The sequence below is a fragment of the Trichosurus vulpecula genome, chromosome 7 (genome assembly GCF_011100635.1).
Source record: "Trichosurus vulpecula isolate mTriVul1 chromosome 7, mTriVul1.pri, whole genome shotgun sequence".
In the NCBI taxonomy this organism is placed as follows: Eukaryota; Metazoa; Chordata; class Mammalia; order Diprotodontia; family Phalangeridae; genus Trichosurus; species Trichosurus vulpecula.
Window position 1 is genome coordinate 18,279,613 of NC_050579.1, and position 12,699 is coordinate 18,292,311.

The window sequence follows — 12,699 nt, forward strand, 5'->3', positions numbered from 1 at the left end:
TTAAATGACTAAAGGAAGGGAAGTGAGACTCCAAATGAAGCCGGGTCCCAATTGCCTCTAAACCCCTCACTAGTTCCCTCAGGGGTGCTGATTAAGACTCCACCCACGCCTGATGCCGGGGGACTGTAGTCCTAGCATGATCCCAGATGGAGAGCTGGAAGGAGAAACTCTCTAATCCATCCCCTCTCATTTTACAGAGGGGACACAGGCCCAGGGTTAGTTAAAAGATGTGCCCAAGGTAACATAGAGTCAGAGGTAGAATTTGAACCCAAGGCCTCTTACTCCAGAGTCGGGGCTTTTTCCATTGCACCACCTGGCCTGGCCATTTTTGCCACTGAGCACCATGGCCCATATCCCTGCTTCCTGGGGGCAGGGTTTGTCTCTGCAGCTCCAGGGTCTAACGCAGAGCCTCACAGTGTGTGTATACCACAATCCAAGCCCATCCCTGCCAGACGCTTTCAGCAAAGATGAGGCAGCCTAAACACTGGAGGAGCCCAGCGCCATCCAAGAGCCAACGGAGGGGTTAGGTAAAGGGGATTTTGCCGGACAATTCACCTAAGGAGGAAGAGGAAAAGCGTGCATTACAGCCCGGGAGAGAGAAGGACAGAGGAGAGGAGAAGGGGGAGAGAGGGAGAGAGAATGCCTGGTATATAGTAAACACTTATCGACTGATTTGATTAAAACCTAAGGAAGGTAAGATGTATCCTCTATGTTTAAAGTTCCAGGACACATATGGATGTTAGGTAGGCTCCTGGGCTGATAAGCATGTTTGGAGGACATCTGTGACAACTGAGGCACCAAAGTGGTAGAGCTTGAAATGAGGAAGACTTGAATTAAATCCTGCCTTAGTCATTGGCTAGCTTCTCAGCAAGACTTCTCTGTATAATAGGGATAATAATGGCATGGATTCCACAGGGTAGTGTGAGATCAAATGGGATAATGTATGCAAAGTGCTTTGCAAACCTTAAAGTCACCATATAAATGCAAACTATTACTTGCAAGGTCCTGGATGTGAAGGTCTAGCAGAGGATGGCAGAGGATTAGGACCCTGAGAAGCTAAACACTGAACCTGGGGCCAAGGTCTCCAATGCACTCTAATTTACAATCTAATTTCTAATCTACAATAGACATGGAGCAAATTGAGGAAGTGAAATTGTCCCTGCTTTGTATGAGGTTCTGGGATGCACAAAGATGTCATGTGTGTGACTGGGCTGATTAGCATATTGTGATGATACTGGGAAAGCTGTTCTCAAAAGGTCTTGATGAATGTCTAACATAAAAGCCCAGAAGAAGGCTGGGAACCTGAGGGAGTGCGGAACATATGAGAGGTGGGGCTGAGCACTGGACTTAGGAAAACCATCTCTTCAAATCTACCTTCTCTGACCACCTTCATCTCCTAGGGTCCAAGCCTCCTTGGCTTCAGATCACCCTTCTGTGACAGGGAAGAGAACACTTGCACCCAAGTTTCATCATCAAAGAAAAAGAGACAGTAATGCTGACCTCCTACCCAGGGACCAGCATAGACTGGCTAATTAGCTAGCCATGGGCTGAAAAGGGCCTGGCCAATTAGCACCACTGGGGCCCTAGTGATGAGAGGCTCCCGAGCGGATAGACAACTTTCTATTCTGGCTGCAGGGAGCATTGTCAATCAGGTCATCTTATTGCTGCATCACACATGTGTTAGGTGTTGTGAGAGAGACTGGGATGACAAGGTCCCTGAGGAGTTTACAGTGTAGTTTAGTGGGGAGAAAAGAAGTACACTCATGAAATGTTACTTAAGACAAAAGATTTCACAATCCCAGTCATGGCCAAACAACAGATTTCCGCGTTCTAGCATATTCTAGTCTATTTTTGTAAAGGTACCATGTGGTGTTTGGAAATATGTATACTCTCTAATGTTCCCATTTAGAAGGTGCCATATCTTTTCATTAAAGAAAAGGTTAAAGAAGATTACAAGAAATCGAGATCATTATGGGGTGTAGTCAGGAAGACTCCATGAAAGAGGAAGGATTTGAGCAGGGTTTTGAATGAGGAATAGGACTATACAAAGAAGGCCGGGCATTCTAGGTGGACAAAAGGTCCAAAAAGTACAAGAAATATTCAAGGATAGCATGGGAAGGTGTAGTGGGAGGTAAGGCTGGAAAGGTAAAGTTGGGACTTAATGTACAAGGCTTTGAATACCAAACTATGGTGTCTGATTTTTTCTTCTAGGTTAGAGGTTCTTTTTTTTCTTTTAATGGTGTATTGTATTTTTATTTATTTTGCAAACATTTCCCAATTACATTTTTTTTCTTTGAATCTCTAGGGAGTTAGATTGGCATAGCAGGAAAAAAACCCAAGAAAAATAAAGAAAAAGTTTCTTTGATCTTCATTCAGGCTGTCCCAGTTCATTCTCTGGAGATGGACAGCATCTTTCATTGTAAATTCTACAGAATTGTCTTGGATCATTGTATGGCTGAGAATAGCTAAGTTATTCATAGTACATCATCATACAATATTGCTGTTACTACATACAATGCTCTCCTGGTTCTGCTCATTTCACTTTGTATCAGTTCACATCACTGTCTTTCCATGTTTTTCTGATAGCATCCTGCTCGTCATTTTTTAAAGCACAATAGTATTCCATCACAGTCACATACAACAATTTGTTCAGCCATTCCCCCATTTATGGACATCTCAATTTCCAATTCTTTGCTACCACTAAAAAAAGCTGCTATAAATATTTTTGTACACATAGATCCTTTTCCTTTTCCTTTTTTATCTCTTTGGGATACAGACCTAGTAGTAGTATTGCTTGGTCAAAGGGTGCATGTGATTTTATAGCACTTTGGGCATAGTTCCAAATTGCTGTCCAGAAAGGTTGAATCAGTATACAACTTCACCAATAGTATGTTAGTGTTTTAATTTTCCCACATCCTCTCCAACATTTATCAGTTTCCTTTTCTGTCATATTAGCCAATTTGATAGGCAGTAGCTCAGAGTTGTTTTAATTTGCATTTCTCTTATCAATAATGATTTAGAACTTTTTTTCATATGACTAGATAGCTTTGATTACCTTGTCTGAAAACATCCATTGACCATTTATCAATTGAGAAATGGCTCTTATTTCTATAAATTTGACTCCATTTTCTATATGTGAGAGAAATGAAGTCTTTATCAGAGAAACTCACTATAAAAATTTTTTTTCACAGTAATGATTACTATGTATTTCTAGCCATCCCATTTCCCCTGTCTATCCTAGTCTTTCTCTCTCCTTTTACTCTGTCCATTCTCAAAAGTGTTTTGCTTCTGACTTTTACCTCCCCCAAATTGCCCTCCCTTCTATCAGCTCTGCCCCTTTCTCTTATTCCCTTCTTTTCCTGCTTTCTTGTATGGTAAGATAGATTTCTACACCCACATGAGTGTGTACATTATTCTCTCTTTGAGCCAATTCTGATGAGAGTAAGGTTCACGTGCTCCCTGCTTCTCCCATTTTCCCTTCCACTGTAAAATCTCTTTCACGTCTCTTTTATGTCAGGTAATTTATCCCATTCTCCCTCTCCCTTTCCTCTTCTCCCAATGCATCCTGCTTTCTCATTCCTTAATTTAATTTAAAAATTTTAGACCATCACATTCAACTCATAACTCTGCTTTTTGTCTATGTATACGCCTTCTAACTGCCCCAATAAGAAAGTTTTTAGGAATTATTTTTTTAGGAATCATTTTCCCATGTAGGAATATAAACAGTTTAACCGTATTGGATCCCTTATGATTTCTCTTTACTGTTTACCTTTTTATGCTTCTTTTGCATCTTGTATTTGAAAGTCGAATTTTATATTCAGTTCTGGAATGCTTAAAAGTCCTCTATTTCATTTCCTAATGAATCCTTAAAAGGCCTCTATTTTATTTCTTCCTGTTTTGCTGGGTAGGTGATTTTTGATTGGAATCCTAGCTTTTTTGCCCTCAGAAATATTATATTGCAAGCTGTCTGATTCTTTAATGTAGAAACTGCTAAATCTTTTATCATTCTGACTGTGGCTCCACAATATTAAACTGTTTCTTTTTGGCTGCTTGCAGCATTTTCTCCTTGATCTGGGAGGCCTGGAATTTGGCTATAATATTTCTGGGAGTTTTCATTTTGGGATCTCTTTCAGGAGGTGATTGGTGGATTCTTTCAATTTTTATTTTAACCTCTGGTTCTAGAATATCAGGGCAGTTTTCCTTGATAATTTTTAAAATGATGTTGTCTAGCTGTTTTTTTTCATCATGACTTTCAGGTAGTTCAATAATAATTAAATTATCTCTCCTGGATCTATTTTCTAGGTCAGTTGTTTTGCCAGTGAGATATTTCATTTTCTTCTATTTTTCATTCTTTTGATTTTGTTTGTTTTTTGAAGTCTCATAAAGTTATTAGCTTCCACTTGCCCAATTCTAATTTTTAAGGAATTATTTTCTTCAGTGAGCTTTTGTACCTCCTTTTCTATTCGGCCAATTCTTTTTTAAGGAGTTGTCTTAAGTGAAATTTTGTATATCTTTTTTGATTTGGCCAATTCTGCTTTTCAAGGTATTCCTTTCACTGGATTTTTGTCTCTCTTTTGCCATTTGGCCTATTCTGTTTTTTAAAGTGTTATTTTCTTCAGTATTTTTTTTGTGCCTCCTTTACCAAGCTGTTGACTATCTTTTTATGATTTTCTTGCATCACTCTCATTTATCTTCCCAATTTTTCCTCTACCTCTCTTACTTGATTTTTAAAACTCTTTTTGAGTTCATCCATGGCCTGAAACCAATTCATATTTTTCTTTGATGGGCTTTGGATACAGAAATTTTGACTTTGTTGTCTGCTTCTGAGTGTGTGTTTTGATCTTCCTTGTCACCTTTGTATGACCAGAATTTTTTTCCGTTATTTGCTCATTTATCATTTAATTTTCAACTATATGCTAAAGTGGGGTTCTGCTTCCCAAGTGGAGAGGGCACTGTCCCAACCTTCAAGTTTTTTGTGCAGTTGCTTTCAGAGTTAATTCTGGGGACCCGTAAGTTTTCAGCTCTCCCAAGGTAGTATGATCTAGGGAGAGGGGTGTTTACTACTCTTTTATACTGTGTACTGGTTTGTGAGTGACCACAAGCACTCTTCTCAACCCTGAAACTGTGACCTGAATCCCTGCTTCCCTATGGCCACAAGCTCTGGTGTGCTAGTGCTCCTCCTCACACCGCAACTAAGACCCAGGACTGGGACCAGATCCAAGTATAGCCAATGCAAGAGAGTCCTGCCCCTGGTGCCAGCAAAAGGACCCTTGTAATATTCTCTTGACCCATTGTCCCATTCCCCTTACCACCTGTGGGTTGAGAGGTCTGGAAACTACCTTTACTTGGCTGTCTTGGCTCCTCTTCAGTTAGAGTTTCTTAAGATAAGGTCCATGAACTTGTTTAAAAACAATTTTTTGATAACTACATTTCAATATTACAAGAAAGCCTATGTATTTTATGCATTTAAAAAATCTCCGAGAAAGGATGTATAGGCTTCACCAGACTGCCAAAGGGATCCAATGGCAAAAACACTGGAAGAACTCCAGCTCTAGGTCCAGGGTAGCCAAGTAGTGACAAAAAGCAGTGTTTTAGGAAAATTAATAATTAATCTGGAGTCAGACTCCATGCTCCAACCACTGCTGCTGCTTCTAAAGCCATCAGAGCACATTGTTAGAAGGCACTTTAAAGATGATCCGGCCATGAGATCACAGACCATATATTTAGAGCTGGAAGGGACCTTGGAAGTGGCCTAGTCCAACCCTCTCATTTTATCAGTGGGGAAACTGAGGCCCAGAGATGTTAAATGACTTACCTGAGATCTCTGGACCTAGAATCAGGAAGAATGGAGTTCAAATCCAGCCTTGGATGCTTCCTAGCTATGTGACCTTGGGTAAGTCACTTAACTATTGGTCCCAGTTTTCTCATCTATAAAATGAAGATAATAATAGCTCCTACCTCCCAGAGTTGCTGCGAGGATCAGATGGAATAATGTTTTGTAGAGCATTTTGCAGAACTTTAGGCAGAATGAATCTGTTGCTATTATTAACATTTATTGTCTTATAGATGGATGTGCGTGAAACAATTAGAGGCAAAAAAGACACCATGATATAGTGAAATGCTAAATATGGTTCTACAAAAAAAAGTAGTGTAGAAAATAAGATGTGTGGCTATTCAGAGATCAGCGTGGATTTAGGTAGCAGGCGTCCTGGGAGAGATGGGACGTGATGGCTACAAGAAAGGCTCAGGATGGTTATAAGGATATTTGAAAAGATCTGGGGCTAGATGGCCCTTAGATATCACCTAACCCAGCCCCCTTACTTTACAGAGAAGAAAGCTGAAGCCCACAGAGGTTAAATGGGATTGCAGATTCATGAATCTACAGCTGGAAGAGACCTCAGAGACCACCCCCCCATTTTTACAGACAAGGAAACTGAGGCCCAGAGTGGAAGCTACTTGTCTAAGGCCACAGATGGGATAAGTGGCAGTGCTAGGATTTGAATTCAGGTCCCCTGACTAAACACTGAGCCTTTTCCTGTGTTTCTAGTATCACCAGATTGCTTCCACCATTGGGTTTCCACAAAACTACAAATGAAGACACACTACTCAAACGTTTTCCGGAGAAACTGCTCTCATTTGTTTCTGACAGGATAATTCTGGCTAAAGGAAGTAAGCAGCGCTGCTGGAAAGAGAACCTGTCCACGGCTCACTGTGTGACCCCCAGGCAAGTGTTTGAGGCACACCGTGTCTTGGTTTCTCCCTTTGTGACACAGGTGGCAAACCTTACCTTTTCAACTCCGATCTCCTTGTACTGATGCTGCTTATTGGAGCATTGTCACTAGAAAGGACTTCGAGTCCAGATGACCAATGAGATCATTAAATTTCATCTGTTTTACTGCCAGCGGCTCTGCCCTGCCCCAGTCCCCAGACAAAGCAATGAGGAATTCAGCAGGACCCTCTACACTCTCCTAGCTCCTACCTCCACAGGGAGAGAGGTGGCCCTGAGCTAAAGAATGCATTAAGTACAGGAACAGTTCCAGGTGAGCACCAGCCCTGTACATCCCGAGGCCCCCATCTGTCACCATTCATTTCCACCCAGAGCCCAAAGCTGAATCTGACAGCTCCCTGGCCCATTTCTCCTGGCCTCAAGCTCCTGGGAACAGATCAAAGGCCAGTTTCTGTCTTCAGCTCCATCCCTGTGGGCAGCTGGGCAAGGCTACCTCCTTTGTGCAAAGGGCTCCACCCAGGGCGTGTCTGCAGAAAGGCAATCCATCTCTCAGAGAGAACATGAAATGAGGCCATGGAGAAGGAGCTGCCTCAGTGCTCAGATCAAGATCCCATGGTTTGCTTTTGTTTTTCAGTGAGTCTCTCCTGGCCCCACACATTTGTCTCCCACACGACCCAAGAGAGTAGTTTACTCTTTCTCTGCCTTCACACAAGACCAATCAAATTTGTCATCCCACTGTATGTAACAGTGCCTGGCACACAGTGGATGCTTAATGCTTATTGACTGAAAACACTGTGCTGTCAGGCTATGAGGACATCAAACCCTAGAACACTGCAGAACCTCCCAGACTAGAGATCTATCCTACTCCCAGAGTATAGGATAATCGATTTCCAACTGGAAAGGACCTCAAAGGCCATCGAATCCAACAATCTTACAGTGGAGGAAACTGAGGCCCAGAGAGCTTAAGTTCATAGGATCAGAGATCAGGGAACTCAGAAGCCACTGAGTCCAATCTCTATTATATAGAGGACTATTGATCCAAGACTGGAAGGACTTCAGGGGCCATCTAACCCAACCCCCTCATTTATAGAAGAAGAAACTACAAACCAGGGAACCAAAATGACCTGGGTTTTGAACTTGGGTCCTGCAGCTCCAAGTTCTGTGATCTTTCCTTGGAAGCGTGCAAGGTTCCTCTGAAAGCCCTAACATGGCAGCCCTCAACCTGTGAGATGCAGATCCTGGGGGGGAGGGGTCTGAAGGGGACAGAAGAAGGGATGAGCTATTTGCAGGGGGCCCCCAAGATTCAGACGTCTAATTTCTGAAAGCTGCCAAACAGCCCCAGCTATCTCATTAAATGACTCAGTATAATAAATAAGTAAACGTCCAAGGATGAATAAAGAATGTCTCACCCACACATGGATTCCTATTTATCAAACATATGTAGATGCTGCTATGATTAATAAAACATAAATTCAGTTAAAAGCCTTGCTGAATTCATAGTAGCTTTGTATCACCCTCTGTTGTTTTGATCAACACATCCTAACAGGACAACTCTCGCCATGCTGCGATCGCCACGTGAAACATTTTGATGATAAAATGGGTCCACGTTATCGTCTCCATGTAACTGCTACCGAGGAGAAAGGCAGAGCTGGGGCTGGAGCAACTTCTTAGGATTCCAGGATCTAGAGTTGGAAGGGACTCAGAGCCCATCTGATCTAATTCCTTCATTTACAGATGAGGAAACTGAGGCCCAGACTTGCTCAGGTCGCCCAGGGAAATGGCAGAAGAGGGATTTGAATCTGGGTCTAATGCTCTGTCTGCAGTATCACACTCTCTTCACAACAATCAGGGAAATACCACTTACCACGACCTGTCACTAAACCAGGGTCAATTTTACTTGGAGGCAGAGTGTTACCTACTGGCCCCTTGTCATTCCCTCTCTCTAACTGTTACAGAGTCTGAAATCCCCTCATTAGATCTTCTATCAATGGATGGAAGATTCCATTAGGTTAGATTCCACTATTTATTCTTTTGTATGATGCATTTCAGAATGGGAAACCATCCAGTAATCTTTGTACCAACCAACCTCCAGTGTTCTGTGCGTGCCCAACTCTATGGGGTCCCCAGAAGGAGCCTGATGCTGGGTTCTGTAGTCTGGGGATCAGGGGCTTGGGCTCCCCAAAGGTGTGTTAGCTGCAGTCACTTACCATCAAAGTTACGGAGCTGAGTACTTAGCATCACCTGCATTGATCGGCTTGTCTCCCTGAGGGCCCCCTCCAACTCGCTGCGACTCCGGTTGGCAAAGTTCTCCTCCATCTCACTGGTGCAGCAGGTGTAGCCCTGTGGGCAGATCCTCAGGTGCTCACCTGGAAAGAAGGAAAACAGAGGTGAGCAGCGCAGCTGAATGGTTGGAGAGCCCAGGGGGCAGTGGCTGAGAGAGTCTGTGGACAATTCTCTGACCGCTCATCAACAAGGATCTGCACAGGACTGATTGGGGTGGGGTGGCCCCACCCCAAAGGGGAGCAGGGCTGCAGGGAGGGAACACTCTGGAAGGGAGGAGCTGACTTTGAAGGCCAGACCCTCAGAGTCTGACTCCCACAGGAGAGCCAAGAGATGTAGGAGGGTGGAAGAGGCAGCTGGGGGATAATACAAGTACCTGGGATATGATGCCTCAAAGGTGATCAAAAGAGTCAACCAATCCACAAACATTTATATGTGCCTACTATGTGCCAGGCACTGTGGTAAGTACAAAGACAACATAGGCCCTGGCCTCCACGAGTTTATATTCTAATGGCAGACACAATACACACCTGTGTAAGTATACACAATGACTGCAAAGTAGCTTTGGGAAGGAGGCACTAGGAGCTTGGGGATCAGAGAAGGTCCTTCGGGCCTCAGTTTCCTCATCAGCAAAATGAGAAGGTGGGTTCGATGGCCTCTAAGGCCCCTTCTAGAGCTGCAAGATTCTAATCTAATCCTAAGATCCTAGAAGGTGGTACTTGAACTGAGACTGAAGGAAACCACGGAGGTCGAGTGTTGGAGCTAAGGAGATAATGTGTTCTAGGCATGGGGGGACAGCCAGTGCAAAGAAGGTATAGGGACAGGACATGGAGGAAGGTCATGAGTGGGAAACAAGCAGGTCACTATGGTTGAAGCACAGAATGAATTAAGAATAATGTACAAGAAGACTAGCAAGGTATTAAGAGACCTGATTGAAGAGACCTTTGACCACCAAATAGAGAGGTAAGTAGGGGGCATGGGTACCCCAACGTTTTAATTTGGTCTAGAATACTAACAACTGTTAAGACCCAAATCCCAACTTTCATCATACATCCATTCATGTTGAGTAAATTCCCCTCCCACCCCGAGTCTTGTGATTGCCTCAAGAACAAAGAGAAAAGGAAGACAATGGTGCACACAGAGTTCAGAACAGGGAGAGGTGGTGGGTGAGGATGCGGCACTGTGTCTCAAACCTGTCCAAGGAACAAGGGCTTTTCATCTTAGATACTGGGTCCTGGTTCTTTGGTCCGGAACATCCAAAATGTGGGGGAGGCCCATTTGACAGGTTACCATGGCTTGACAGAAATAGATAAAATTCTAGATGTTGGGACCTTTGAGATCCTCTGGCCTAAGACCTTTATTTTGTACATAGAGAAACTGAGGCTGGAGAAATTAAATCCAGGTAAGAAGTAAGCATGCTAGACTTGGAGACAGCAGACTTGGGATTGAATCCAAGCACTGGTCCTACCTTTGGAAAATCACTACTTTTTTTGGGGGGGTTAATTTTATTTTATTTTTTGAAAATCACTACTTCTTTGGGACTCAGTTTCCTCAAATGTAAAATTTGGGGATTGGATTAGTTGAGCTCCAAACTCCATGATCCTTAAATCCTGAAGCATTGACACTGGAAGGAAGGGCTGCTTAATACCAGTCTTTCCACCAGTTCACGTTGTTAGATTGTGACATTTCTCAGATTTTTTCCTTGAAAACTACATTTTCTGGACTCATGACACTTGAGGCAGGAGTTAGAGTGCACATATATGGGCATCTCAGACCAGGACAGGGTGCTCCTGTTATAAGAGGGAATTAAAGCTCTTTGTCCTGGTCCTTCAATATGAATGTCACTCGCCTTGGCCAGGCAGAGGATGGCTGTACTGGAAGGCCTGAGGTGCTCCAGCTGGAAAGGCGACAGAAACCCCCAGGCAGCTGCTGCAGCGACTGCTGCTATGGACCCTTCCAAGCAGTGAAGAAGGTGAGCTCCAGAGGGCTCTTTAGCTCTCTAGGGGGCTGACCACCCTACTCAGCCATGAGATACCTTCTTCCTTGATGCTTCCCCCAAGGGTGACATGAAACATGGGCCCAAGACTTGCCAGCCCTAGTGGGCCAGGGATGAATGACATCATCAGGGAGGGGTTAGAGCCAATGAGCTCCCTATAGGGACTTGGCCCTGTGGGGAGGGAAGGCTTCGTCCCAGCCCTCTTCCTTCACATTCACTCTCCCAGTGATTTCATTGTCTCCCATGGGTTCAATTATCACCTCTATGCAGATGACTCTCACATCTGAAGAACACAGGGTCATAAAAGTTGGAGCTGGAAAGGATTTTGGAGGCCATGGATTCCAATCCCCCATTTTCCAGATTTTACAGCCCTAATCTCATCCCTGAATGTCAGACCTGCATGTCCAATGGACTGCTGGGCTTTGATTTTCATTTGATACAGCACATCCAATTGAAAATCTGGACAATGGAACAAAGGAACAAAGTCCCTTGCTTCTTCTCCAAATTTTCTCTTTTTGTTTATGATGCCACCATCTTTCTGAGCACCCAAGTACAAAGCCTCAAAGTCAATTTCTCCTTCTTCCTGCTTTCTTTCCCATTGATCGGCCGCTCTTGTTGAAGCCACTCACATAAACTCCCTTCTTGGCCCTCACGTTGTTGCCACTCATCAGGTCTTCATCAACCCACCTTGGACTGCTACATTCATCCCTCTAACTGGCCTCCTTGCCTCCAGTCTATAACCTAAGTTACAGACTATACATATGGTCAATTTAATTTTATTCACTAAACCTGCTCTCCCTCTGCTCCTTCTAATGCTTTTCCTCTAAGGCAAAGATTATTAACTTGGGGTCTGTGAATTTGTTTTGAAAAATAGTTTGATAATTGTACTTCTAAGTAATTAATTTCCTTTGTAAATTTACATATTTCATTTTATGCATTTAAAAACATTTTTCTGAGCTGGGAGGCTCAGACTCCACCAAACAGCTCAAGAAGTGTGTGACATAAAGAGACTGAAGAATCCTGGGCTCTCAGGTTACCTGCCTTTTTCACTGTGTTATAGGCTGGACACAGTCATTGACATGCTCTCTCTCCGCTTTGAATATGAGCTCTGTAAGCGTGGCGACTACGTCTTCACCTTAGTTTCTTGGGCCTTAACACAGTATAAGCATTAATGAATTGTTATGGACCGTCTCGGGAGGCAATTTTGGCTGCTCAGTGAAGGACAGATTGGAGAGTGGAGACTAGAGACACTGGGGATCTCCCTGCTCAAAAACCTTCCATGTTGTCTATAACCACCATAATTATCTACAATTTGATGCTGCCTATGGGCAAGAATTCAAACTCAGCCTGGCATTCAGAGTCTTCTCTAATCCAGGAGCTAGAAGGGGCTTCACAGATCATCTGTTCTAACTCTCTCATTTGACAGTTGAGGAAACTGAGGCCCACGGAGGTAAAGTAACTTGTCCACAGTCATACGGGTAGTAAGTGGGATTCGAACCCCAGGCCTCTGAGTTGCAAGGTCACACAGATAGCAGCAGAAGGGGCTTGGGAGCCCAGATTTCCTGATTTTAAATCTAGTTCTCATGCTGTCTCTTTAGATGTTTTACTTGTACACTTAATAGTGCAGATATGAAAAATTAATTTGAATCCATCATTTAATGCAATAAAAATTTTTAAGGAAAAAAAAAGACTAGGT

The 12,699-nt window shown here is 43.4% G+C and overlaps 1 protein-coding gene across 1 annotated transcript in view; it reads right to left on the reverse strand.

Moving 5' to 3' along the window:
- Nucleotides 1-12,699, reverse strand: part of GPC1 (glypican 1) — a 156,345-nt gene that overhangs the window by 58,139 nt on the left and 85,507 nt on the right. The window contains exon 2 of the mRNA XM_036767540.1: nucleotides 8,935-9,093. Coding sequence (XP_036623435.1) covers nucleotides 8,935-9,093 — 159 coding nt within the window. The remainder of the gene's footprint in view (nucleotides 1-8,934; nucleotides 9,094-12,699) is intronic.